We start from the raw sequence: 27,776 nt of genomic DNA, 5'->3' as shown, positions 1-27,776 counted from the left end.
GAAGTTGTTTAATTTGGGCGATATCCAGAACATCTCTGTCATAATAGCTGGCGCCAAGCTACAATAAGGGCTTTGACCTCTTATGGCCTCATTTTAAACCAGTGATGCTGAAGCACAATTTCATATGGGAACAATGTATTTATTATATTGGTTTATGCTAAAATTGGAATAAAATGTATCCATTTGTTTTCCACTTTATTCATTTACACATTATAGCTATTCTTTAACGTCTTCATGTGTTGGGGGTTAAACCCTCTGAGGTTTATGCACTTTATGTTTATTCACTTATGATAATCCTAAACTGACCCTAACTTTATATATGTTGTTTAAGAAAAAAAATGTAAATAGGCTTTGATGTCTGTAAGAATCATTATTTTCTTTGATACCAGATTGGCAGGACGTGGAGGAATACTGTAAAAAGTAGTATTACAAACTCTGATTGCACAGGGTAGAGTTGATGTCATCATCAATGATGACTTTGACCTCATAGAACTAATCTAGAAGTCTTGTTGAAGCTATTTTTCTTGTCTGTCTACAGAAAAGAAACAAGGGAAGGTAAGTATTTAACAGCAGTTATAGTGCATCCGACATCCTTCTGGCCACTCTACCATACAGGCTTGATTGCTGGAGTGCTGCAGACATGGTTGACCTTCTGGAAGGTTCTCCTCTCGCCGCAGAGTAACGCTGGAGTTCTGTCAGAGTGACCATCGGGTTCTTAGTCACCTCTCTGACTCAGCCCCTTCTACCTCGATGCTCAGATCGTCTCAGTGGTGGTTCCAAACGTCTTCCACTGAGGCCACGGTGCTAACTGGCCACCTTCAGTGCTGCAGAAACGTTTCTCTACCCTTCCACAGATCTGTGCCTCGATACAGTCCTGTCTTGGAGATCCACAGACAATCCCTTGGACTTCATGGCTCGGTTTGTGCTCTAACATTCACTGTCAGCTATGAGACTTTGTATAGACAGATGTTTGCCTTTTTAAATCATTTCCAAACAGAATTTATTACAGGTGGATTCTAATCATGATGTAGAAACTTCTGACAGATGATGAGGGGAAACAGGAAGCCCCTGAGCTCACTTCTGAGTGCCATGGCAAAGGCTGTGGATACTTACGTACATGTTATATCTTGTTTTATATTTTTAATAAATTTACAAGAATATTATTAACTTTTATCACATTATGGGGTATTGTGTGTAAAATTCTGAGGTGAAAAATTTATTTAATCCATTGTTGAATAAGTCTGTAACAAGTGAATACTATACTATACTTTCCTGATGTGCTGTATGTACGTCTCCAAAATGATTACTGTGAAAAAGTACCACCTTTTATGGCAAATACACCTTTTGAGAAAGTTAAAAATGGTCATTCTCTTTAACTGGTGAAATTGTACCATTTTTAATAGGGACATGATGCAACCGTCACTCGCTCTCATCCAGCAGTCGCGAGCACCAAAAGAAGCCAAGGTCTTCTGTTTAGAACTAATGAAAAGAAGACGTCTTACATAACACTGACATTATTCACACCCCTGAATAAAAAGAGAATTGGTGGCATTTTTATGCCAACTTCAGAAGGTCAATATGGAAAAAGCTTTACAGTCAAGTTCTGTTAGCGTCATTACACAACCGGGTGTGCTGCACGGCCGTTTTAAGAGGACGGGAAGCATTAAAAATGGTTTCTAATGGGACATTAAATATGTTGTAAGTTGTTTAAAGATGTCATGAACTCAGACAGTATCCTGTTCAGGGTGTAACAACACTTTTCAGTGATAGTAGCCAGGACAGGCTACAGCTACAAATCTAGAAGCAGGTGGGTTTTGACAGAAACTATTCTTGGCTTTGAGGTAAGCGACTGAAGCAATGAGGGTGCAGGATACAGGAGGGTTATTGACATATGACGTGGTAGTACTTTTCTAGGGTTACCTAGGCAACTGGAACTTGCATATCTGCTAGTGTCCAACCATCAGCTTTAAAGCTAAATGCAATAAATGAATCATTCGCTGTGTAGATGTGGCTTTAAGGGCAAAAGTATGTTAAGGCAGTGTGTAATAATCCCATCTTCATTCTCACCAGATTCATCCCTGTCTTACTGACATTTTGAGAAATCAGACTGTGACTCATGAGGTGCAATTATTTTAACGCACTGCTTCTGCATTTTGGTTTAGCTTTGGTTAAATTCTGTCACGTTTTGTTCCTCTGACTTATTGACCTCATTTCAGGATCAGACGATTTTTTTAAAATAAAACCTTATAACTGAAGGAGGTTGTACTTTCTTTTTTCCATGACTGTATACGGATAAGGCTTTAAGCCTCAACGAGTTGTGATAAACACGGTAACTTTCGCAAAAACGTCATGGGTCTCATGGTCTAGAATTCAAAATGGTTATCACAAAGATAGCTGGACGTGTTTTTCTATAAATGTGTTCACATTTTGTTTCCTGTTTCTGGTGACCGATGACTTCATTGCTCACTCATGTGGTTTGGATGGGTGGATCTTGAGAAAAGGGCAAAGAGTTCTTTCTGCACAAGAGAAATTTTTGATCAGGCCCAATCACACACACACACACACACACACACACACACACACACACACACAGGCCTTATGAACTAAACATCATGATTGCCTGTCAGTACTAGCTGTTTCCCCCGTCCTCCCCCATCTTTATGTCTGGGACTTCAGATCTGGAACTGATCTTTTAATCCAGCTCTAAGGAAGGAAGTGAAGCTCGTTCAAAAAATGTTTACTTTAACAGTTCAAACGTGGGTCTTAACCATGTGACCTGGATTACTTTTCATTTAATTTAGCCATTGTTTCAAACAGTAAGACAAACAATAGCTTGATGAAATCAAGTTACACTGGAAGTACACTGGAATTCAGTTACAGTCCACTCACAAATAACGGTAGCCAGTACAGGAAGCCACCTCCTCTTCCTGTTTAGTCTAAATTCTGATTGGTCCCTGAGCTTAAGAGCATTTCCATAACAAAGCAGTCAACACCATATTCATCAAGTTCTAAAAAAGAGAAAAATAAGCAACGGACGCGGCTGAAATAAAGACAAAACAAAAGAGGAACCAGAGATTAAACCTGCCTCCTTCAGCTTCCATAAACTCCATTTTTGGACTTTTTGTGTGTGTGTTTTCAAAATAAGTGCCCTCAATAATAAGCTCATGAGAAGGAAAGCAAAGCCCAGTTCAGGGAAAGTTCTGTGATAAAACCTATTCAAGTGGCTCAGTGTCTTTTGTGGTGCTTATCAAGAATAGGTCAATGAGAAGTGTCTAAAAAGACTCAAGTTTTATTTTTTCCGGGATGTTACATAATTGGCTAATCTCTCTTTTTGGTATAAAGTTTCATGGTGGACCAAAATGCACAAGAAAGTCTTGAACATACACCTCATGATATAAGGAATTCCCCCAGACAAACCCATCTTCCTGTCTGAGCTAAGGGAGTTAAGCTTAATCTGCACGAGTTTTTTCAGACTGAGCAGGGAAGAAAAAGGAAATGACATCATCAGCAGACTGATGTAACCCTCGTGTAAAAGATTACTAGATGAGTAAAAAGCAGACATGGTGTCATTTCTTCTGCTCCACACGGGCCCATTAAAATGCCTTATTAGGACATCTGTGTCGGAGCGGTCGGCTGGCAGATGTTGGTTTTTGTTGTCACTTGTTTTTTTTCGGTCAGCCTACCTTTCATAACATCCCTCACACAGCCCTGAGTCATGTGATTCCTGTGAAGGTCAGGTCACTTGGCTACTTCCTCGCCATGGGACTCTCGCCTAGTGGGATGCTCGGTAGAAGATTAAACAATAGCCCTGCAGGTTCATTTTCGGGAAATGATAAATAGACAACTAGCTTTCCTGTAAATCAGAGAAAGAAAGGGATTTATTACTCTGGCATGCCTCCATGCCGGTGTCCAGGTACAGTAAGATGCAATTATAGCTCCGGGTTTCACATGGTAAGCTGCTGGCAAACCCTAAATCTGTGCTGTTAGTCTGGGATAAATTACAGCTTTCAGTCCCAACACAAACAACTAAGTGTTATTTATAGACCTGAGTCTCATATGTCTAGTCCAGTGATAACGCTTCTTTAAACCTACCAGCTTCCCTTTCTGATTCCAGGTCTGTCAAGAGGTACATTTCCTGTCACCCTTTCAGCCTAAATTAAAGGTCAAAACTGAGGTCAACAGAGTTTACAGTCAACAGCAGCATATGTATAAACGTGTTGCTAATGCAAACATGCCTTGATTAAATATTGAGACTATTCCTACCGGCCCTGCTGTCAAAATGTTAAGCAGTCTCTCATGTTTGCACACAAAGGTAAACCTGATAAGACTTTGAAACAACAAACTCTCTGAAGTTGTTTGTTGTTGCTAATTTATGCTGCTTTTACAGTGCACTAAAAAATGCCCATGAATACAAATATAACACACCATAACATTTAAACCACTTGCCTAAAGTTGTGTAAGCCCCATACCTCTCTTTTAAAAAGGCTTGATGCTTTTTTTAAGACGTTTACACAGCACTCCCAGGTCTAACATTTAAAATTAGCATGTCATGTTAGCATGTCATGTTAGCATTTCTCTCAAAGCACTACTGTGTTTTAGGTGAGGGTGTAGCCCTACATATAGGCACAGTTCTCACTATGAAAGAGTTAACATACTGATATTTAGCAATAATGTTTACTGTTTTTACTATCTTAGTTATCTTTGTTAGCATGCTAACATTTGCTAAATAGCACAAGTGCTACATCACAGATTAGCATGTAGTGGAATAAGATGATTTTGGAGCTTGGATTTAATAACGAAACAACTAGATTTAATGGTTTTGAAGCATCTGTACATCTTTATTATGAACGACTGTGTGCGATATATGACTTTTTTTTTGATAAACAAGTCCCAGCAAGATAATAAATTTCAATCTGGCTTTTATAGAACTCACTCCATTGAAACAGCTCTTCTTATAGTCTCCAGTCAGCTCTGCTAATATTAGACTGGACCCCAGCATTTGATACTGTTGATCATTACACTTTGCTTGACTGGCTGACATACTGGGTGTATCAGGGTCAGCTTTGGAGTGTTCTAATCATATCTGTCACACATTTTTCTCCTGTAGCTACTCCTAAGTCCTCTTCCACTTCTCTCATCTACGTTGTGCCACAAGCTTCTGTTTTGGGGCCTCTCTCTCTGTTACATCTGCTCCTTCTTCAGCATATTTGGAGTGCTTTTAACTATAACTGATAACTATCTCCTGCTTAATGAAGAGAAAACAGAAGTCCTTGTTTGTGATCCTAAATGAATTATGCCTTAATCTTGATCTCCTTGCTACGTTTGCTAAATCTTCTTTAAGGAATTTGGGATAACCACTATTGCTTTACTTCTCTGAAATGGAAAAACTGTTATTCGTGCCTTTATTTTGCCATTCTTCATATTGTAATTTATTGTTCACCTGTCTTAACAAAGCTTCCTTGGAATGTCTGCAGGTTATTCAGTACTTAGATGTTATAAAAGTCCTTTTAGAAACAAGTTTTGCCACATTGGTAGCCGTCTTGGTAATGTCTTTATGTTATTTGGGCAGCTGTTTTTAATTCTTATTTAAATTTCATTGGTTAGTAGGACATAGAACAAGTTGTAGAGACTGACTAGTCAAATCTGACCCATACTTTGCTAGCGCTGTCCCAAAATAAGATTTTAAGAAAACTTTTCCTCCTGGGTGTTATAGTGCCATGTGAGTCTTTAGAAATTTCTCTGATGTTATGCTAGATAAAAACTATATTTGATTGTATTGTGGTGTTAACCTAGCAAATACCCTGCTATTTTCACAGACTACAAACCGTAAACATCAGCTCCATAAACATCCTGCATTTCCATTAAAGCCTGCAGCCTGTGCATGAGGCATATCTTAACTACAAACACACTGAATTACATAAGCTAAGTAACATCCTGAGGAAATTACCTCTCCCTTAAAACCTAGAGTATGGGTGTTAGCTTCAGGCCACAAAAAAAGAAAGAACTAAACAAAGAAAAGGGATTTGTGTGAGATTAGATAGATTTTCAAGTGGCTATACAACAAATATGCAGTTTTTAGCCTCCACAGACTATACATTTGTGATGTTTCAGTCATTCTCATATGCTGAAACACCTCATTTCTTCTCTTCCGTCTTCTTAAACCATTTCCTATAATTTTGGTTAAATAACAGTAAAACCTGACTCTGAAGCCAGACTGTAAAACAAAGCCCCACCAGTAACTTCTTTTGAACAGAGCCATTTCCCTCTGTGAAACCAGAAGCCTGTTTCACTTGTCCAGGAAGGTGTGACCTGAAGCAGATAAAGGATTTGTACCTCTTGATTAAGTCACTCTGAGTGAAAGAGCACCTGTCGTCACTTCATTGTGTCAAACCCATGAATGTATGTAAATAACTGTTGGACTAATTGCTTCACTTTTATTGCGCCACAGAAATTCTGTGTTATATTCTTAATGAGTAAAGTGAGGCCATAATACTGATACTAATTACCAGTCCAAATATGTGATCACTGCAGTTTGTTAAAAAAAAAAAAAAATGTATTTAATATTTGTATTTAATTTATCGTTTTGTTTTTGTTGTTGTTGCATTAGGATGTTGTGACCCATCTTTTATGTTATATTAATCTTTTGTGGTTTAATGTTATACCTTTGTCTTATCAGCATCAAAAAATGGATAACAAGCTGATTAAAGTTATCCATTAAAGGTAATTAAATGAATAAATGAACATTAGTTTTCCCAGATTTCATCAAATTTCACTTCCTGAAACTTCACAGAGAACGAGATACTTGTACAACCAGGGCTTCTGACTCAGGCTGTTTTCGTACTTTTGTTTTCAATAGCAAAATGAAAGCATTCGTCCCAGCTAAAAGTACATTTACACTGAATATATCAATTACCACTTCTATTTCCATTCCTCAAAGTCCTTCATATAACAATGTAAAAGCTATTAAACTCATTCAAACTCGCATTAGATGATTATTTTCCTTTTCAAAGAACACTGTGGGATTTTGTGCATGAAGAAATCTGAAATAATCACGGTTATTTACAGATGTCGTCTTATCAGTGTCCACAAATTGCTGATCATGTCTTAACGTGCCAGTATTATTGTCTAGTCATGCTTGTTGTAATCAGTTCTCACCAAATGAGCAAAGGTTAGAACCAACGCCTCACCTTTTCATACCTCGCTTTAGTTTTGTTATTGTTTGCTTTTGTTTTATTGTCATTGGCTCCATGTACAGAAAGTAGGAGATAATTGAAATACACTTTCTCTCTTACCTTAGTATAAAAACAAGACTTACGAAAAGATAAATGACACTTAAGGGAATATGTAAAAATCAAACCTATGCACAATAGTGGCAGTAGTGCAAGTGCAGTAACAGACATGCGCAGCGGCAGCAGCAGGAATGACAGTGATGCAAATGGTTGCAGTAAAGTGTCAAAGACAGTTGGCAGCCTTAAAAGATTTGAATGTGTTGATTCCTTATGGAGTCCATAATGTACAAGCATACTCGCTATAACCCTCCACTTCACAGGCAAATCATTTAGAGCAGCTATTCTAACATAGAGCAGCTATTCTAACATCAAAGAATACAAGTTATTGTTTTTCTCTGTGCCATGACCCAGCCCAGTCATCCTGACTATTCTCAAGACAACTCAAGAATGACAAAGTTATGTAAGGCGTCTCTGATGCAATTACAAAACATGTCTTACTTGATCACACTCGTCAAACAGGACACTTGTCATACCATACATGGACAAAAAATCTACTCCTATCATGTTGTCTATTGTAGCAGATGTTTCGCAACACAACAGACCGACCCATAAATCTATAGTTACCATTCCTGTTTTCATAACTCCACGCCTCAACCAACTTCCCCTTGCAGGTGAACTCGTTTATCACTGAACACAGTTTACCAATGCGCTCGAGTGAAGAAAGCGGGCTGAAAAAGGCGCTGCTGTCACACTGACATCATGCTCGCATTTGGATAAAATGGATTTTGGAGGTTTTGTGGAAGCATGATGTGATTCCTGGTCGAGCAATTAGCAACTAGTTGCAAACGACAAATGTGATACAAAGTAACAGATACAAAATACAATATGTTTCCTTAAATGTAAGTATAATGTAAATGCAGAAGCTCTACGTTAAATGTATTAATACCATTGAAATGTTCTCTTATAAAGACTTTTGAAACAACCAAATAAATAAATAAACAAACAAACTGGTAGGCTAATTAAAATTCTCTGCAACCATATTTTGAATTACTCCCCCAATAAAAAGATGTTAGTGGTGCCTTTTGTGCTCTACGCTTGTTTTCATGTTCCGAGTCTATTGATCGCTTTAGTGAAGTATTTTTAAGAAGACTAAGAGTCTACCCCCATAATAATAGCTCTGTGGGCCTTCATAGGAGTATTAAATGCGAATGTTAGCATGTTAACATCCCTCCAGTGACAATACCACTAATATTTTGCATTTACAGAATATATTTTAGAAGTCATACTGAACACATTCATTTTGCAATTACTGAATTGAAATTCTTCCCTCCAAGAACTCAAAGTGGTATTACTGCAAACTGGAAGTGTTTACGAACCACAACAACTCAACCACAAAGTGTCATTTATGTCAAGTTGCAGAGCGGGTTCACCGCATGCTGAGATGCATAATGCATAAAAGTTGCCAATGCTCTGCTGAGTCAGCACTCCAAACCCGCTCTGGGATTAACATCAGCATTAAAGCTGTGCACCAGGAGCTTCTTGTTGTGGGTTTTCATGCCTGAGCAGTTCTTGTATTTGTAATTTAAAGGTGCCCCAGTGATTTTTGTACATATCGTCCACGTGAACTTGAAGGTACTAAATAAAAAGCTGTCTTCAGTAAATTTCATAGAAATCTATTCAGCAGCTTTATGGAATTCTTAAAGAGAGTTAGAGTATCAAAACTTGGAACACTGAGTCACTGAGCATCATTTTTCATATCTCTGGGTCATTTCAGCACGTTATTTTGTTTCAGTATATCTTGTACCTGGAGGGTTTCAGCCTTGGCGTCAGACTAACAGGTAGGTTACTTCAGGCCAGTGTGATGCTCGGCATCTGACAAGGATCGTTTTAAGGTAAAAGTTCACAGCATTCTTTTTAGCGTTCTTTTTATAGTTCTTGCTGCGATAGAGGCTGGAGGAACCACTATCGCTTCAATGGGACTCACAGATAGCAAACTGGAATGCAGCCTTCATTGTTGACCGCTGCAGATAGGCATCAATAAATGGCATTTGATTTAGAGCACTTGGAAAAAGGAGAACTGGCCATAACACAGCTCTACCGTGAATGGATTCAGGTTTACAGTGTAATTTTACTTCCTTAAAAGTTTTTGTTTACAGAGTTTCCAACTACAGAGATGGTCCATCTCTTGTCTTTATGAGGCTGCATGACAACGAGGACAGAGGTTACAAACAATCCTGTAAATAAGAGGGCAACTCTCGTAACAATTTGTTCCCAGTGAGCACAGGAACCTGTTCTTTGGAACAAAGCCTGATTTCGAGTTTCAAGTTCACTGGAACTGGAATGACCTTCAGGTCTGGGTCACTCATTATCCATTTCTATAGTTTCTCCTGAATCCTGTCTTGGCTCAGCTGTGAAGAGTCCTGACTTTGACCATTCGAGCAGCTGCTTTGTTAATGAAGTGTTGCAGTATCTTGGACTGCCCGTTCTCCTGAGGATGCCTTTGTTTGCCAACAATGACTTATAATTACCCCTTCAAAGACTCACTAATTGGTTTCAGTCACAAGCAGGAGTCGGGGGATTTGAAATAAGAGGCGCCAACTGGTTTCTGAATAACTGGGTGTGCCTGTATCCGCCAGAGCCGCTGGTAATCATGTGGCTAATTGTAAAATCTAAAGAATAATTTGTCTTTGATTGCTGGGAATTGTCATGTTTTGTGTGGTGCCCCATCCTCTCAAGCGGAGGACCAAAGAGGCAGTATCTCCAATGCAACATGGTGCAACATGCCTTTACATGCTCAAGGACTGCAGCTGCACCCCTTCCTACGGGACGTCTTGGATGGATGCTGAGTCTGTTCTTGCCTCCCGGTGTAACATACGTAGGTGGGTGGGTGCATGTCTGAGATGATCCATTATGTCACCAGAGCCCCAAGAATAGTTTCAGTGTGTCCCGCTAAGGTACTGAGGCAAGTGTGACGTCCAGAACTTAGCTGTTGTTGGGCCAAACCCAGCAGAAACAGAGGCCCCACTGTTTCACAGCGTCAGGCACACCCAGCCGCACACACACACAAATATACGGACACATGGAACCGTTTAAAGTTTTCCTCTGCCACTGTTCGAAATGCCCCCAGAATAAACACCCGGAGCAGATCTGAACCAGCGAGGCCAACGATCCTCATTAGAGAGAGGCTGTGACGCAATGCGATGGTAATGAAAGGTAGTGGGTTTCAGATGTTTGCTCAGTGTGGTATTGCACATGTGGTTAAACAAAGAAATGTGAAACTGCTGGAGAAGCACGGTGACATGAAATATCACAACTTTTTCTTTTTTTAGTTTCACAAGTCCCTACTTTTGGAGTGAGGAAATGACAAGAAATATAGCAAGTCTTAATCTTCTTCTCCTTGGATCATCATTCACTTCTTCTAGATTTCAGCAAATGAAAAAAAGCAAGACTGAGAAAAATAAAATAAAAATAAAAACTGAAGAACAAGCTGTGTGAACTAGCTATTTCAATCTGATTATCTTTGGATGTTTGACCTTTACTTGGAAAAAATGAGCTCTCTAAAAGTGGGAACCCGGACCAAAAAGGGGGAATTTAGATCATCAGATCATTAATTTCCACATCTCGTTACTAAATGTGCAGGATTATATTTGCATGATAACCAACTGGGTCAGTAGATCAGGTTGCCTGGTTAAATAACGCTGGTTTTGATTAGTCTGTGAACTGTAGAGCTTTTTTTTATTATTGTTTTCACCCATATTCTAAATACTGTGAAAATATTATTATTTCTAGGGAAGTGTGTGTAAAAATGACAATACTTCCCGTTGTGAGAAAAATATAAAAGAAAATCCAGGGTACTTGAACGCGCTGATACTACAGTGAAATGTAAATAAGTCATAAATTAAGACAACAGTTCCAGTAAGTGAAACCGGGTCTATTGTTGCCCGCCCCGTCTTGCCTGTAAATCCCCCTCTCTTATAAATCATCGCTACTGCCCTGTGGCCCCCACCACAGCACCCCCGCTCTAATGCTCGGACGCAAACGCTCGTCCGCGTGTGACGTGCTCGCGCCTGCGCTGTTTAAAAACGGCCGTCCCACGGGCGCTCGCCTCATCCAACGTTTCAGAGAGCAGAGAAGAGAGGTGTGAGTCAGTCAGCCAGCCAGACAGTTCTCTAACCGCACAGATTTCACACAGAGAGGAGCTTCGGAGTTGCTTTGCGGTTATAGACAGCCGCACAGTTCTGTGCAGGATTGCGGATTTCCACCTGCCCGAGATCACGGGACGCTACGCTTCACCTGAGCAGCACCAAAACGTCGTTTGCATGAAACTGAAGCCAGGTAAGTTTCACCTCCTAATAAGTAATTTGGTTGTCTAATAGCGCTCTAAACAATGTATAGAAAACAACAACAATTTGATAAGTGTTGAAACCCTGCTGGGAATATCTGCTGAGCAAATATGGGAGAGTTTTCTCAAAGCGTTTAGCAAGTTTTAAGCCCAAGTTTGGAGACACGTCGGGTCTAGCCAAACCCCGCTGCAAAATCAGCGCTTTTAGAGTTATCTCGTTTTTTCTAATAATATTCACTTCGCTGGCTAACTTTGAGTTATTTTCAATCATCTTTTAGATTTTGGTTGTTAATTCGGCTTAGATGTATTGAGCGAAGAACTGAAGCAATTGGTTACTGACAGTCTTTTTTTCTTATTTTCTACAAAGCAAGCATCACAACGCCTACGTGCCCCTTATTTTGAATGGAGGGTTATTCTGGGCATCTATGAACGTGTTCTGCGTGAAATAAACAGGCTCACATGCTCAGGGTAAATGTAAACAAAATGTTCTGTCCACTTCCAGAAATTGTAGATATTTGCATGAGCTATTTTTATATTTGCCTGCGCGAGAAAACGACCGTGTATTCTGATGCACGTGAAGTGTTACCTGGATGGAAATTTTGGATTACATTTCTCTGATTGTGCGTCAGAGACTTCGTTTAAATGCAAAACTGCCCGTCCTGCCTGTGAGTGTGTCATATTTGTGTGTGTGTGTGTTGACCCACACAAGTAACTGTACCTGTCCATGTGTGCTCTGGTCACATGTAACTGTACCAAAACCTGCAGGTTTGGGCTCTACCCTGGCTGTACTGTAGGCTGAACCTGCAGCTCTTTCATGAGATGACACACTTTCATAAGCATGTCATTGTGTTGCGGGAAAAAATGCTTAGGTGGGGGGGGATGCAAAGCTGTTTCCTGCGCAGGGGTTTGAGCAACAATGGCCACCACCTTAGAACAGTCGGCGGTTCTCTGTGCGAGTCACTTCTGAGGAGGGAGCTAGGATGTTGAAAGAATGGTCAAGAAAAGGGAGAGGAAAAAATATAAGGAGCAACACAATGGAGAGCAGGCAGCTCTGACGGTTTGTAGGATAGGAGAGACAATGGGTGGCCAGATGTGATTGCATAAGACTTTTTCTTTTTTGTTTTTCTGCAAGGTCACAAAAGCCTTTAAGTCCTCCAGAAGTGGTGAAATTAAGTTTGCAATGCACAGAGTTCATTTTGAAGATGGCCCTAGTGTTTACCTGTGTCACTTTAGCTTTTTTACAGTAATCTTCCATTTGTTCTGGCACGTTTCCAGTTCCCTCATTGTGTTTGTTTGTTTCTTAAGAGTACAGTGACAGCAAAGCCCAAGGCAAACCTGTCTGTAAATATTTAATGGGTGCTGTCTGTCTGTAGGGACTGAATACTTCACTGACTGTGCAACTTCTGTAACCAAACCTGTTTGGTGACTTTGTCTTTTTCCTATTTGCGAGTTGTGATGACGTGTCTTTTTTTGCATTATAAGTGTATCTTCGTTTTTGTTACTTAATTTCTTAGACAGTGCATAGCCTCTCATTTTGCCTTATTCACCACCTACTCGGCTTATCGGTCGTCTCTGAATCTGCTAACGTCACCGTCTTCGCCTGCCTCATTTCAGATAAAAGCAGTGGATGCAGCCACGCTCCATTTAAAGGAGGGTGGAAGATTGGGAGACACGCTGACGAGAACCAGATTACGACTAAAAGTTCCAAGCCCAGCCTGAAACGCATCATGTCCCTCGGCACCTTCCACCTCATGCAGACCCTGAAGAACTCCCCCGCCGAGCTGCGGCGCAGATTCCGCCGCGACCGGACGGAGTCCTTGTCCCACGGCGACCCTCTGTTCAAAGTGCACTACCTGGGGACGGAGAAGATCTTTTCTCTGGACCGGGAGCAAGCAGAGGAGGCCATTTCTCACTTGCTGGAGGGTATCGCGAACGGGAAGAAGCTCAGGAAGGATCACGCCCTTGTCGTGCGGCCCAGATACGTCGAGGTCAAGGAGCTGAGCACGGGTCGGCAGCTCACAAAGACCTACCTGCAGGACATTGCGTACTGCGCCGCCGACACCAACCGGCCCAATGTTTTCTTGTACATCTGCAAGCACCGTGGGCAGCAGCTGCAGTGTCGGGTGTTCTGGTGCAGCCGTGCAGAGCGGGCACGGGACATGACCACCTGTCTGGGACTTTCCTTCCAGCGGGCAATGAGCGACTGGCAGCAGACCGGCGTGGCCACGATGCCGTCGGGAGAGGTGAAAGGAAAACTTGCAGAGGACTCGTCCAATTCTGCAGTCAAAGCAAAGAGCTCCACGCTGCCGGCCGGTCTAGGAAAAGGTGAGGATTCAGCACTGCCACATAAAAGTTCTCAAGGTAGCCTTATTTGGTGCCAACTTACCCAAACAATCACACAATGTGCTACTCTCAGATAATGACAACCTAGGCCTGTCTAGAGGTTGGCTTTCACTGTTAATAATTCAGCTGCAGTAGCCAAGCCTACATCCCTAACTCTCTCCTTTTCCTTTTCCTTCACAGTTCGCTGGAAGAAGAGAAGCTCCGTATCTCGCAGCCCCATGAGAGCCATCACCAGGAGAGGATCGTCCTCCGACAGCTTGAACTGAATCCTGTTCTTTTGTTAAAATTTTTTTTGTTTCAAGTCTGTCAGATGTGGGACCACTTTATTAACCCGATGACAACTTCGTTGAAGGGAAGAAGCTGATTGCAAAATACAATAAAGACCACAGTGGATGTTAATGAGACATGAGAAAGGTCCATTTTTGGATATAAGGACTGGTCATGGGTGGATGCTGGCGTAATCAGTGAGGACTTGGAGTTAGAAGATTTTTTTCTTTTTGACTCGCCAGAGTTGCCTTTGGACTTTTGCGAGCGCAGAGTCCAACACGGCACAAGATACTGAACTGTGACTGGCCGCAAGGCTGTTTGAGGACTAGACTGGGACATACCCAAACTGTCTGTACTGGGTTTTTTTATTTTTGTTTTTGGGCTTGTTTGAAGTTCTGTTTGATGCTGAAGCCACCAAAGACTTTGATCTGCTGGAAAGAGACAGTTAAACCAACCAAGTACCTGCTCTTGGCCAAACAGTCCACAGGCAAAACTGGAAAAACACCACGAGAATCTGGAAGTCTTTTTTTTTTTTTTCCTTTTTCAAGATTTATTTATATTTAAGTGACACATGTGACAGGTTCATGAAGTAGTGTTATTTTCTTTTTCAACCTGTTCCATTAATGAGCTTCTGTTGTTGTTGTTTTTTTCTACTTTTGTAGTTGGATGAACAAATTTAAGACGACAAAGACAATGCGGGCATGTCATACCAAAGTAAATTTGCTTTCTATTTCTATTTTTTCCCTTTCCCCACCAAGTCTGTGATATGCATAATTAGTCTGAGCACATTCTAGTCCTTTTCAAGATGATCTCACTCAGGAAATTGAAGTTTTATTGATATGAGGTCAGTTTTCAGTGTAATGCATGCCGGAGGGAAAATGGACATTATCAGAATAGAGGTCTTCATAATAATAATAATAATAATGATTAAAAAAAAAAATCTCTGCTTAACCTGCAAAACAAAAAAAGGTCCTACTTGTCTTTAGCAATAAATATTTTGCATTTATGTGAGGGGCGGGGAAGCCTCAGCAGTGACTTGCGGGTTTGTTTGTGTCCCACACTGGGAACACTGTGTTCCTGTGTGAAGCCTGCGTGAGGAATGCCGGGCCATGCACCTGCATTCCAAATGGGGGGGAAACTTGAGATGAAGGGTGGCGGCGTCTTTCTTTCCTAGAAAAACCCCCAAATTCTTCTTGTCCATCCGTGACTTTGCATATTGAGCAGCCTTGTCGGTAAACAGCACGGCATTTACGGCGTGCTTTTTTTTTTTTAAATTGCTCCTTCACATCAATAAAAGCCATAAAAGGTGCCGGAGTCCATTTAGAGTGACCGTTCTGGTCACACACGTGTGCCGTGTTGCATAAGTTGTGCCATGATGGTAATTTCTATCTCTAGGTTTACAAACATGAGAGATGGGAGGATTGTTGGTGAAGCCAGAGGTTACAGTTAACTCAATTTTGTGTTTTCTGACCAAAACTAAGCTACAGATGTCTTTTCTTTTTAAATAGGGAAGGTATTATTTTATTTTTTTTTCCTGACTGATGTGCCACCAGGTTGTTATCGGTTAATTTTAACATGATGTACCTGACTTTTTAATTACAAACGGCACAAGCCTCATCTCAGAAAAGGCGTCGATGTGCCCGCTTTTAAGATGTATTTAACAAGTGTTCTGTTTTTATGTTGTCTTACATATTTAAATATGCGTTTTATGGAATATTAAAAGTTTTTATAAAGCATTTGTTTGTCTGTGCTTTTTGTACTCGTACTACTCTGGCCCTCCATTAATCATTCTGTTTCCAGGCTTCCAGTTTTAAAATGCTATATTTGGTCCGAAGAAAACTGATTTAAGTATGTGGGGGTGGGTGGAGAGGAAGAGATTGAAGGTTTTAGGGGTTACGGGGCAGCACTTTCCGAGGTCCTGGGATCTATTTAGGATTTTAGTCATGTGACTCATTTCCCAGGGTTATTTCTCTAGTTCTTGCACATTGTTAAAGTCTGACACGTGCAACCAAAGGTGATTCATCTCCATCCGCATGGGTTACTGCAGCGTGTGAGAATTTCATGCCTCACTTTGGGGGAAAAAGTGAAGAAGTCCATATATTTTGGACTTAATTTTCCTAATGATACAGAGCTCACCAATAGCCTGCTTCTGCTTCCTTCCTATTTTTTACCATGGCATGATTTACAGTTCAAAACGATCCTCATTTCTCTCATACTAGGCTTCGTGCAGCCCCTCAGTTCATCCTCTGCACCAACAAGATACTTTAGCCCCTCCCCCTTTAAGCCATCTTTCTCTTGATTGGCTGCCCCTTGCAAACAGAAGCACCAAGCACATAGAGCACTCTGATTTCTGAGCTTTTGGCTCACAAGGATTACTAGTCCATAAGGTGGTCTCATCATCTGAAGGATGTTTAGCATGAGCATCCACCAGTGTAACAGTGTCTGTGTAAACATAAGCATCAAAGACTCCCTTTAGACCTATCTGCTGTATTTTTGTCCCTACATTAATAAAAGGCCAGCTAGGGGGATTTTATCTTGATGTAGCTCACAGTGTATACAAACAATCAGAATCACTCCTCTGCAGAAGAGCCCTGCACCGCGGCTCTGCCGGAGCTCTCTCTAAGTCGCTGTAACTCGAGCAGGGAGTGTACATGAAGACGCCTGAGAGGCTTCACCTCTTCCACCACTGAAAGGAAGAAAAAAAGAAAACAAAACATCATCACGGACATTCAGCAATGCTCTTAAATGATTATGTATCCAAGCTAAGTATGTTGGGAGAAAGGCTTCAGGTTCCATGCCTTTAAAATATAGCTAAACAGCACCACCTGCTGGATTAGTAAACCAAGCGCGACAAAGGTTCGCACCTTTATCATAGTGCAACTCGTCCCGGTTGCCGTAAACCACGTACATCTCCAGGAAGTTAAGGAGAGCTCCCGTGACGAGAAAGCGTTCGGCGAGAGGAAGACTTTTGATGTAACGCATGTCCAGGGCGAACGGGTTGGACGGAGAGGGAACGGTGCAGAGGCACACCAGCTCACTGACAACGTCCCACACACGAATTGCTGACAAAGGACAAAAGAAAGAAAAGTTTGATGTTTTTATTGTGAGATGTCATGCACTGCACATAAACATATATGCACTAGGAGCCTTTTTCCACGGCCCTAATCCACCGTAAATACTAATCTCCGCGAGGCTCGAGCTGCAGCACAGACACATCTGCATCTGATTTAGCTCATGGAAAATGGTGTAATTATTGAATCAGTGCACTGAAACAATAACTTTCTCCTGTTAGGATTCCACACATTGTTTCCATACCTCGCGTCTGCCAGTCTGCAATGGACTTGAGTTTCATGGGCGTGTCTTTGACCATGGAATCTGTGCCGCCGATGTTGACTAGGCGCTCGTGATTGGAGCGTATCCACGCGTAGGGGCGTCCGTATTTGACGTAGCCGGCCAATAGAAACAGAGTGCAGTTCACCTCCTGTTAGAAGGGGACAAAGTGTGGGCTGCAAGGCTGAGTGAGCAATTTAAATAACAGAGGCAAGAGAAGAACGCTTATACTGGCTTCTGCCCATCGCCTCCTTGCAGGTACTTACGGGTACTGCTATCTCCCTTTCACTGGGAGACGCTGGGAGAAGATGCTCCTCGATGCAGGCCTCCCTGTGACTGCAGAAAGAGTTCGGATGATTTATCGGTTTCATGCAAACTTGGAGAGCCAGTAGGAAGTTTCTACACATACTTCCACATCTAAATACTCTTATATGTATCATTTTTTTACCCAGTAAGGAGGAGATTACTTTCCACGATGCACAATAAAAAATACTGCAATTCTTAAAATGCCTCAAACAACCCAAGCTGACCTCTGAACCCAAGCACATACGTGTTACTATCCACCCGCACACACAAACTTGCAGTCAATCACCTGGCAGTCTGTGGCTGTGTCTTGGTATGTGACTGGGAGCCTCGTGGGCCCGGAGGCTCCCCGGGCAGGGGGAGCTGCTACGGCTGGCCAGACTGGGAGAGCTGCTGCTGGGAGAGACATCACTGCTGTTACAGCTGCTGGTGGAGGAGTAGGAGGAGGCTCTGGACACCATAAAGCCTGGGGAACGCCAACCCTGCAAACAAAAATAAAATGAAGGGAAGAGAAAGCTTCTGTAGTAGTCATAGATGTGCCCTAGATAAGACAGTGAGACTGTGTGCATGTTTCATTTGGACTGTACTGCCAAAAGTATTCACTCAACCATCCAAACCATTGAATTTTGTGAAAATCGAGCACCTAGACATGCAGACTGCTTCTACAAACATCTGTGAAAGAATGGGTCACTCTCAGATCAGTGAATTCCAGCTTGGTACTGTGATAGGATGTCACCAGGCCAGTTGTGATATTTCCACACTGCTAAATATTCCACAGTCAAGTTTTAGTGGTAATATAACAAAGTGGAAGTGGAAGAACGGGTTCAACGAATGACCTCCGCACATAGTCAACAACTTTCTGCAGAGTTAAGACGTGTTCTGTGGAGTGGCGAATCACACTTCTCCATCTGGCAATCTGATGGAAGAGTCTGCGTTTGGCAATTGCCAGGAGATGATACTCGATGGTGTCTGACTCCACTGTGCCAAATGTAAAGTTTGGTGGAGGGGATTATGGAGTGGGGCTGATTTTCAGGAGTTGTGCTCGGCCTCTTAGCTCCAGTGAAAGGAACTCTTAATGCTTCAGCATACCAAGATATTTTGGACAATTTCATGCTTCCAACTTTGTGGGAACAGTTTGGGGATGGTCCCTTCCTGTCCCAACATGACTGCACACCAGTGCATGGTGCAAGGACCATAAAGACATGGATGAGAGAGTTTGATGTGGAAGAACTTGACTGGCCTGCACAGAGTCCTGACCTTAACCCGACAGAATACCGTTGGGGTTAATCAGAGCAGAGACTGTGAGCCAGGCCTTTTCCTCCAACATCAGTGTCTGACCTAACAAATGTGCATGTGGAAGAACAGTCAGAAATTCCCATAAACACTCCTGAACCTTATGGAAAGCCTTACTAGAAGAGTTGAAGGTGTTATAGCTGCAAAGGGTGGTTCGACATGGAATGTCACTCAAGCTCATATGCGTGTGAAGACAGATGAGCAAATATCCTTTGGCAGTATAGTGTATATAATCACCCAGTTTCTCTACACAAACTCACCAGATCCTCATTAACAACTGTCAGCAGCAACTCCTCTTTCCCCCTGAGCCATGGCTGGAAGTATTTAAAACCCTGCAAAGGAAGCAACGTGATTTTGTGATTTGGGGAGAGATGAGCAGAGCGTGCACGCACATGTTGGTGTGGCCAAACCTGCAAGGATCCGAGCAAAGCAAGGTCACCGAGGAAGTGCTGCAGTTTCCTCTTCTGCTCCCTCTCTCGTTTCTGTTCACACATGCACACAGACAGCACAGCGATCTGGACATAACGCTAAAAATGACGGCACCACTCCAGCGGGCATCAGCACCCTCTCCCGCCTAGTATCATAGCAACACTTGCAACGCCTCCTCCTCATCCCGCAGGAGCACCCCGCATCCCCATCAATAACAGTGACAATAAACCCTCCGTTTGTGAAATGAGTCAAAGCACGGACACATTCTGGGAACAAAGAGGGAAATGCTGATATAAAAACGGATCGGGCTGCTCTAAAATCGCACTGATTCACAAACCCCTCACAGCTCATCATGAGGTAAACGGTACTCACACCGGAGCTGCTCATCTTAGGCCAAACTGCGGACGTCGTCGTCTCCCTCACAGGCGGGCATGCTGTGTTTCTATAAGCTGCTGCATGTCAGCATTGAGCCGTGTATTCTGCCGCTTAACGCCACTTCGTTTCTGGATGAACGCTTACAGATTTGCACAAAGAGCCTCGGCTTTCAGCGGGTGTTGCCTTTTGTGGTCTGTCAGTAGAATCAAGTTGGGGGGAAATGGGGGAACTGAAGCCCCTAGCGGCCGTATCGGCGTACTGCAAGTAAGCTATAGCTTTATAGAACTGATGCTTGGAGGACCATTTGAAATACACAAAAATAAATAAATAAATATGCATATGAAGAAAACGTTTTTAACTTAACTCACTGGTCAGTTCATTAGGTACACCCTTTCGACTGCTTGTTAATATATAATATCTAATTAGCCAATCACATGGCAGCAATAGAATACATTTAGACATGCAGTTATGGTCATGGTGAGCTGCTGAAGTTCAAACTGAAAATCTAAAGGGGATTTAAGGGACTCTAAACATGCCACGGTTGTTGGTCAGAACTGATGATCTTCAGAGGTCTGAAAAACAGAAAATGTCCAGTGAGCAGAGCTGGACATTTTCTCTGGGAGGAAATGTTTTGTTGATGCCAGAAGTCAGAGGAAAATGCACAACAGCACTACACATCATGGGCTACAGGACTTAATGTGTGTGCCTACAATGAATGAATGAATTAGAGTATATAATGGGACTGGGAGACGAAGAAGCTGAATTGGTAATTAGCAGCTGACCGAAGTGCACCATCAGGTGACTTTATGTAAGAGTGAAGTCAGACATTTAAAGAAAAACAGTCATTTTATTCTGATTCAACAGGCACAGCAAATTCACATCTGATCAACAAATCAACACATGTGCAAAAAGAGCATTAGTGAACAGTGCAGCAAAGGATAAAGAGGCTTTATAATGTGCTGCTGTGTTTAATGTAAAGCAGAGTGATCTTCACAGAAGACAAAGGAAGGCTCAGCCTAAAAGTTCCTGGAGACAAAGTGAACAAAGAAGGTCCTGATCTCTTTGGGGGAGATGGTCACAGTGAAATCGTCGTCCTGTCTCCGCTGCTGTTTGTTGTCTAAAGGAGAGAGAAAGTAAAAATGGGTAAAGGGATGATTTTTGTTTTGTCTTTTATAAAAACTGAATCAGTTCAGATCTGTGTTTCTCACCTTTTTCCAAGTTATCTGCAGTTTTCCACTTCCACCTCTGCAGACTGGCGATATCCCAGGTCCCTGTCAGAGAACGCTCCTCCACGCCCTTCACTTCGCCCATGCCTTGCAGAGCTTCCTGTTCACCGTTGTAAAAAAAACAAAATAAACAAGTCAAAAAAAAAAATGAAAATCCCAACTTTTTTCATTTATCAGTATGAAGTTTTCCTTTTATCTGCACCTTTAAGTTTATGGTGACTGGCTTCGAAAGCTCGGGGTCCTCTCCCTCTTCGAAGAGATGCATAATTCTCAACAGGATCCGATCATAGTCTGGCTGCGAGTGCAAATCTTTACCTGGATGTATGCCACATGGAAATGAACTCAAACAGTGGAAATCTGCAAAATAGTAAATAAAAACTAGCCCACTGTTTCTCACAGCTGACCTGACTGTATGTGGCTGAGGTGAACGCTGTGATTGGAGCAGTAGTTCCACCCGGGGATGCTGAGGCTGAGCAGGTGGAGGTTGGGCGGCAGAACAACCGAACGCAAAGGAGAACCACGCTTGGGCTCCTTCACCTGCCAGGGCTTCTCTGCGTGTACAAGAGTTTGAGAAGTGATGTGAAAGGTTGAAATTAAGCTGCTTGTATGGACATTTTACTGAGGTGACAATGAAAACCACAGATGAGGATGATGACTCGCAGGGTTGTAGTAGTGGTCACAAGTTTATATCCACTCATCATGGGCATGAATGTCATGGTAATTTGCGGATTAGCATGACATCAGGCCCACCACCGTATGTGGTAAGCACTTACGAGGCTGGTCTATGGGCATGACGACAGGTCTGTGCTGCAGCTGCACCGCCTCCCTTTGGTACAGCTTCGAGGTTGCGCTCACAGAGCCCAGCATCATCCACAGCGTGGGCCTCACAACAGAGCTGTCATTTAGAGTCAGGTTGTACCCGAGGTTCCACTGCAAGTTGTTCCAAAGCCGGCGATGGAGCATGACCTGGAGCAGGAGACGAGATGTTAGGTTGCCTTCTGGGTGAAGGGGCTGCCCAGCCAGCTTGTTTGCACGTCTTTTTGTTTTCTATACCTCCAGTTGTCCGTCAGTTTGGCTCGACACACCGTGAGCTCTGTCGCTGACGAGCACCAGCCTGCTGAGGTCATCCTCAATGTAAGCCGTGCGCACCATAGGGAAGTAGTTCTGCAAAACGTGTCATATATAGATTATTCGACATGTTGCACTAAAATGTCTCAAGAAAGGCATTCCTGAAAACACCTACTCGTGCTAAAGTGTTGTTTGTGAATTTCCTGTATGTCCTCTTCATCATCTGATAGCCATTGTCGTCCGAGTACAGGGTCCTGTTGTTCTTCACTGAGGTGCTGGTCCTGAGTACGACCTCTGTGTTGAGGCTGAGTGGGCCCAGAGAGTAGGTCTGCTCCAGCCTGTGACACGGCAGCTTGGTCCCAAAGCATTCTGGGACACGAGTGGTAATGGAGTAGGCGTAGTCTTTATCGCTCTCCTCTCTAGAACATGGAAGATTTCAAAATGTGAGCATGATCATAAAAATTAGTGGTAGCTTTAGCAGTAAGAGAAGAGCAAGGTTACTCCCATAACAAAATATATAACCAAAATAGATGTGACTACTTGTCACTGTTGCTCACCTGTAGAAGTACTGCCTGATCTCAGTGACAATCTTCCCTGGGATTATCTCCATTTCCACAGCCTTGTAGGCCCGCACAGCTGAACCATTAGCGCTGAAGATGTAGTTATCAGAAATGGGCCCCGCTTTTACGTCTCCATTGGCATCATATTCCCAGAAATCCTGTGTGATCATTACTCTCCTTTTCTCCTCACTGCCGTGGATGAAAAGAGTTGCAGACACGCATGAAAACCACTTCCATTCATTAAAGTATGAAAGCTGAACAAGAGGAATGGCCTGATGGAGGCTTAAACTCTTACAGATAGGTGATGCTGTGCAGTAGATTGGTGTCCTGGTCGAACAAGAGTTCGTAACATTCGCTGAGAACAGGAAGTAGTAGCCTCCCTGCTTTCGCCCGGTCCTTCACGCTGCGTCTCTCAAACGAAACGGCCTTCGCTTCATAAGCCTTGGAATTCTCGGGGAACTTAATTAAGTATTTCCTGTACTGAAGGCCTCCAAGTTCCACCACGATGAAAAGGTCGTAGGTTGCATTGGAGTGTGCTGACCCCTGGATCTGAAACAGACAGGGGAAGAGTTGAGATTAATACATACAAATGCAGATAAAATTGCTCATTCAGGAAAAATGAATCACTTGACTCTTTGACTCTTAGTTGTTCTAATATAATTAAAAAAGACTTGATGGCTAATGCTACCAACTTTAGCTATGTAGATGCTTCTATACTTGCTGATACACTGTGCTTTAGCATTGTTTACTATCAATATACAGTACTGTGCAAAAGTGTTGAGTCACTCCTCTTTAAAAAAAAAAAAAAAAAAAAATAGTATCTAGTATTTTTTCCCCATTTATTTAGTTGAATCCATGATAAATGTCAAAGATAACACAGTATTTTTGCACCAACAAGATGATCCCCAAAGAGATATTAGCAGAAAACGTGGCATATCTCAACATGATATCTCAGTACATCCTTAAAGAATTTAAGGAAACTGAATAAATGCAGGACAAAGGTCTTAAAAGCTTTCAGCAGATGAAGAGTATCTGAAAATCATAACCTTAAGAAATATGCAAAAACCCCAGTAAAGACCTTTTAGAGCACCTGAGAGATGCATCAGGACCAGCAGGTACTCCATCTATTATAAAAGTGATGATACCCCCCATCCAATACTGCATTTTCATGCATGTTTGCACATTTCTGTAAATCTCTGCACATATTTCCCATTCACCTATCAACATATTAAAAAAAACAAAACACCATTACACAATGGTTACCAGCATCAAAACAACAGTACCTGAGCAGGGACAGGCTGTCCATCATCATCAAACACGGCTGCGCTCGGCTGCGTCACGGTTACGTTGACGATCGTGGTGATGTTCCACGCCAAAGGGTTATAAACGATGACATGCTGCTCCAAAGTCTGCTCAATATCTGCTACAGAGCAAATCGATGAGCAGTTTACTTCCTTTTTTACTTTTACATGCAAAGACATGCACTGGCTAACATGCTCTGTTTAGCTCAGTTAATTATTATAAAAACAGTTTGTTTTTTTTTTTAAAGTGGAAGCACTGCAGAAATATCAGATTATTGAAACCTTTTGTAGGGTAGCGCTCGCCAAGGATGCTGGGACTCTGGAGGTTGTGGGGCAGCAGAAAGAGAGCAGCTAGGAGCTCCTCTGCTCCCATCATGGCCTGCAGGAGATGCTGCAGGTACATGTCAGCCACTTTGGGAGACTCCGTGCCAGTGATGCCATCATGATGCTGCACCTGGAATACCAAACCACTACCAACTGAATGTTTGAACTTAATTACAGAGAAGTATTTAGCATGATGATTGCGTTGCCTTCTAATCCATATATATTTACTGCACCTTCAATGTTTTGCAGTATTTGTTATCTCACTATGTTTCAGGAATACCTCAGAAACAGCCCAGCGCAGCGCTCTGAGTTTGTCCAGGGCCCAGTCCTTGGCCACAGGTCCATCTGGGAAGCTGATTCGGTAGCGGGTGAAGAGGGTCTCTGCTGCGTACAGCCTGGAGCTGGCCTGTCGCGCCACGCCTTTCAGGACGTTTCTGGAGGCGTAAAACCCCGTCCATGCCTGGTAGGGCTCTAAAAAGTGCGACACATTTCCAATTTACATGAAGTTTGTACGAGACAGCGTTTCCTGTTTTCAAATACACAGTACTCTATATAAAGAGCACTCCTCACTGTTTTGATATCGATTTCTTACCAGTTGAATATGGCAGGAAGTCTTCACTCCCACGCACCTCCCAGGTTAGATTTGATTGGTAGATGGTCTGGAAGTATTCACTCAGAGTGGCGTACTGGACTGTTACCCCAAACTCTTTGCTGTTCTGGTTGATGTACTTCATCAGAGGGTCCATGTTGTTGAACTGTACTGATGAGTTGTAGAACTGTTTGTCACAACCCTACAACATGACGATCGCACATGTGAGTGGGCTGTTTCACAAAAATAACTCCCACATTTTGTCCCAAACCTTAGATACGTTTACCATAGACTGTATATAAAAGATGGACACTTCCACAGTAGAGTCCTACTTTGAAACTTCATTTTGAAGTTTCCCATTTTTTCTTTGTAACAGATCATTATTTGGAAAAGAGAGCGAAGTGGTAAGTCATCAGCTTACAATATCTAGCTTGATTAGGGTCAAATAAAAGATAGCTTCTTTTATGGTTTATTGGTGCCGTTACCCACACCAAGCAACATTATTTGTCAGATAACATCTTTAAAAGTAGTTCAAAAACAACAAAAGTTCTTTTGTTTTGCTTTACAAGCTTTAAACATGCTTTTAACCTGAAGTTTGACACTTCTACACAGGGGTTTGTGAGGATTTACTCACTTTTTGGAGCTCGCCTTTTTTAGGGCCTTTTCGGGAACTGCATTTTTAATACCTTGAGGCTGTTACTTGGATTTGATACAAGGTGGATGGATGGTTTTACAGTTCCTTTTGACTTACCCATGGCCAAAGTACATGATTAGTTCTAAACCACGCTGCTCTCTGCTTGATGTTCTCCACCATGGTCTTGGCGTAAGCATGGACTGTCTCCTTGGTCACGGGTAGGCTCATGTTGGGGTAAACTCCATCTTTAGGTGGGTCCGGAAACAAGGCAACTCCATTCCAATAAAACCCGGAACTGAGACATATGAGGAAGAACAAGAATGGTTATTAAAGATATATCTTATTAATGACGACCACAAATGTAACATAAAGCAGCAGAGAAGCTAAAAATGAAGCACCAGTTGGAGAACGGCAGGTAGGATGGAGTGCAATAGCTGAACTGGTCCATGGTGTGAGTGAAGATCTCTTGCTGTGATTTCAACGAGGGAGAGCCTCGCCATACAAACTGCAGTTTCTGTGTTAGGAAACATAAAACTAGATTAGCTATAAATATTTGGACCACAGATTGAGACGACCATGCGTCTTTTATTTTTATGTTGAGTTACCTTGTTTTTCTGCATGATATCCTTAAGGTCATAATCAATGCGAGAGATGAGATGTGCATTGAATCCAGCCAGGGCAAACAGTACAGGGGTGGTGGCAGAGGCTCCGAAAGGATCCACATGCCATGAGAACTGAGGACGCACCCCAAACGTCTCATACAGGAAGCCATGACCCTCTGAAACAGCAGGGAGGTTCTTGGTTACTATATACTGTGGCTATAACAAATGCACAGTGCGTGTTCCTCCCTGAGCCTGGTTCTGCTGGAGGTTTCTTCCTGCCAAAGGGGAGTTTTTCCTTCCCGCTGTCACCAGGCACTTACTTATATGCTGTCACTTGATCATTGGGGTTTTCTCACTATTACTCTAGAGCACGGGTCCCCAATCCCAGTCGACGAGGGCTGGTGTCCCTGCAGGTTTTAGATCTCATCCTGGGTCAACACACCTGAATCACATGATTAGTTCATTACCAGGCCTCTGGAGAACTTCAAGACATGTTGTGAAGGTAATTTATCCATTTAAATCAGCTGTGATGGATCAAGAACGCATCTAAAACCTGCAGGGACACCGGCCCTCGTGGACTGGGATTGGGAACCCCTGCTCTAGGGTCTTTACCTTACAATATAAGGCACCTTGAGGTGACTGTTGTTGTGACTGTGGTGCTATATAAATAAAACTAAACTGTACACACCCCTGTTAAAATCTCGGGTTTTTGTGATGGTTTATTGTGGTCTTATTTTTGTTTTAACAACAAAAACCTGACATTTTAACAGGAATTGTTCACATTTTTAGAACCACTGTAAGTTATTGCTGCAGCTGTGGACTGAAGGAGCAGGACGTGTGTGGCGTTACCCATCATCTGCAAGATGTCATCGTCCAGGTCAGTTACAGCCTCATCGTGCATCACTTGACCTCCGATGATGAACTCAAGACGACCTTCTTTGATAAGCTGTCGTACCTGGAGAGAAAGAGAGAGGCATGTGCACAAAAAACACAGCAGGGTTAATCTGAGAGAAAACAGCTTGGATGTTTCATTTTTGGGGCATTATCGTGTGCCCTCCACAGTCAGGTAGCCGTGAATACATGGCCTCACCTGTTTCTTTTGTGTGTCCGAGGCCACGGTGTCCCACCAGAGACGGAAAAACTCCTGCTCCACAGCGATGAACCTGCGCTCTTTAACCTTTGACAGCTCCTCAGTCACACTGCTGTACACATTAGCTGCATAGGCGTGCATACTCTCCTGCACTCACATTTATAAACACATTTACCCAGATTAAAGCCCAACCTGCGCGTTAAATGCATCTCAAGTTTAAAGCCGGGTTAAAGACACCTACCTGGATAGTGTACACCCAGCCAACATCCATGTGACTGTGAGGGATCACAAATGTCTGAATCGGCTCTTCTTGCCCTGCCACTCCATGCGAGAACCAGCAGCAAACAGCAAACACGACAGCCGCTACAAATCCCATTTTTGAATCCCATACGAGAGAAGACGGCTTAGATAACTTCGCCGACTTCCTTATTATTGTTGTGCTGCGGCATGTGACTCTGACGACGGAAGCCC

The 27,776-nt window shown here is 42.6% G+C and overlaps 3 protein-coding genes across 4 annotated transcripts; 1 reads left to right on the top strand and 2 right to left on the bottom strand.

The window, feature by feature from the left end:
- Positions 1 to 11,262: 11,262 nt before the first annotated feature.
- On the top strand, positions 11,263 to 15,917 carry si:dkey-19b23.8 (uncharacterized). The gene is made up of 3 exons (XM_005454414.3): positions 11,263 to 11,564; positions 13,186 to 13,896; positions 14,095 to 15,917. The coding sequence occupies exons 1-3, from the start codon at positions 11,549 to 11,551 to the stop codon at positions 14,178 to 14,180; spliced, it is 813 nt and encodes a 270-aa protein (XP_005454471.1). The 5' UTR covers positions 11,263 to 11,548; the 3' UTR covers positions 14,181 to 15,917.
- Positions 15,918 to 17,583: 1,666 nt separating this feature from the next.
- Positions 17,584 to 20,148, bottom strand: si:dkey-19b23.7 (uncharacterized). Its single transcript, XM_019354239.2, has 6 exons — positions 19,909 to 20,148; positions 19,518 to 19,589; positions 19,368 to 19,439; positions 18,104 to 18,296; positions 17,778 to 17,847; positions 17,584 to 17,662 (listed from the first exon to the last, which is right to left on the bottom strand). Exons 1-5 carry the CDS (start codon positions 19,921 to 19,923, stop codon positions 17,786 to 17,788), a joined length of 414 nt encoding a protein of 137 aa, XP_019209784.1. The 5' UTR covers positions 19,924 to 20,148; the 3' UTR covers positions 17,584 to 17,662; positions 17,778 to 17,785.
- Positions 20,149 to 20,738: 590 nt separating this feature from the next.
- On the bottom strand, positions 20,739 to 27,709 carry man2b2 (mannosidase, alpha, class 2B, member 2). 2 transcript variants are annotated; one of them, XM_005454413.4, is made up of 19 exons: positions 27,547 to 27,709; positions 27,306 to 27,452; positions 27,065 to 27,170; positions 26,219 to 26,391; positions 26,012 to 26,127; positions 25,731 to 25,908; positions 24,983 to 25,181; positions 24,671 to 24,861; positions 24,349 to 24,520; positions 24,049 to 24,188; positions 23,061 to 23,314; positions 22,763 to 22,954; positions 22,381 to 22,624; positions 22,191 to 22,301; positions 21,911 to 22,103; positions 21,542 to 21,688; positions 21,340 to 21,452; positions 21,120 to 21,237; positions 20,739 to 21,028 (listed from the first exon to the last, which is right to left on the bottom strand). In XM_005454413.4, exons 1-19 carry the CDS (start codon positions 27,679 to 27,681, stop codon positions 20,928 to 20,930), a joined length of 3,030 nt encoding a protein of 1,009 aa, XP_005454470.1. In that variant the 5' UTR covers positions 27,682 to 27,709; the 3' UTR covers positions 20,739 to 20,927. The 2 variants fall into 2 exon arrangements, with proteins under 2 accessions (XP_005454470.1, XP_003449388.1); XM_003449340.5 differs by having other exon boundaries at positions 20,860 to 21,028; positions 24,049 to 24,185.
- Positions 27,710 to 27,776: the final 67 nt, after the last annotated feature.

Source organism: Oreochromis niloticus, linkage group LG3 (genome assembly GCF_001858045.2).
Source record: "Oreochromis niloticus isolate F11D_XX linkage group LG3, O_niloticus_UMD_NMBU, whole genome shotgun sequence".
Taxonomy (NCBI): domain Eukaryota; kingdom Metazoa; phylum Chordata; class Actinopteri; order Cichliformes; family Cichlidae; genus Oreochromis; species Oreochromis niloticus.
This window is presented reverse-complemented; position numbering and strand designations above follow the sequence as displayed.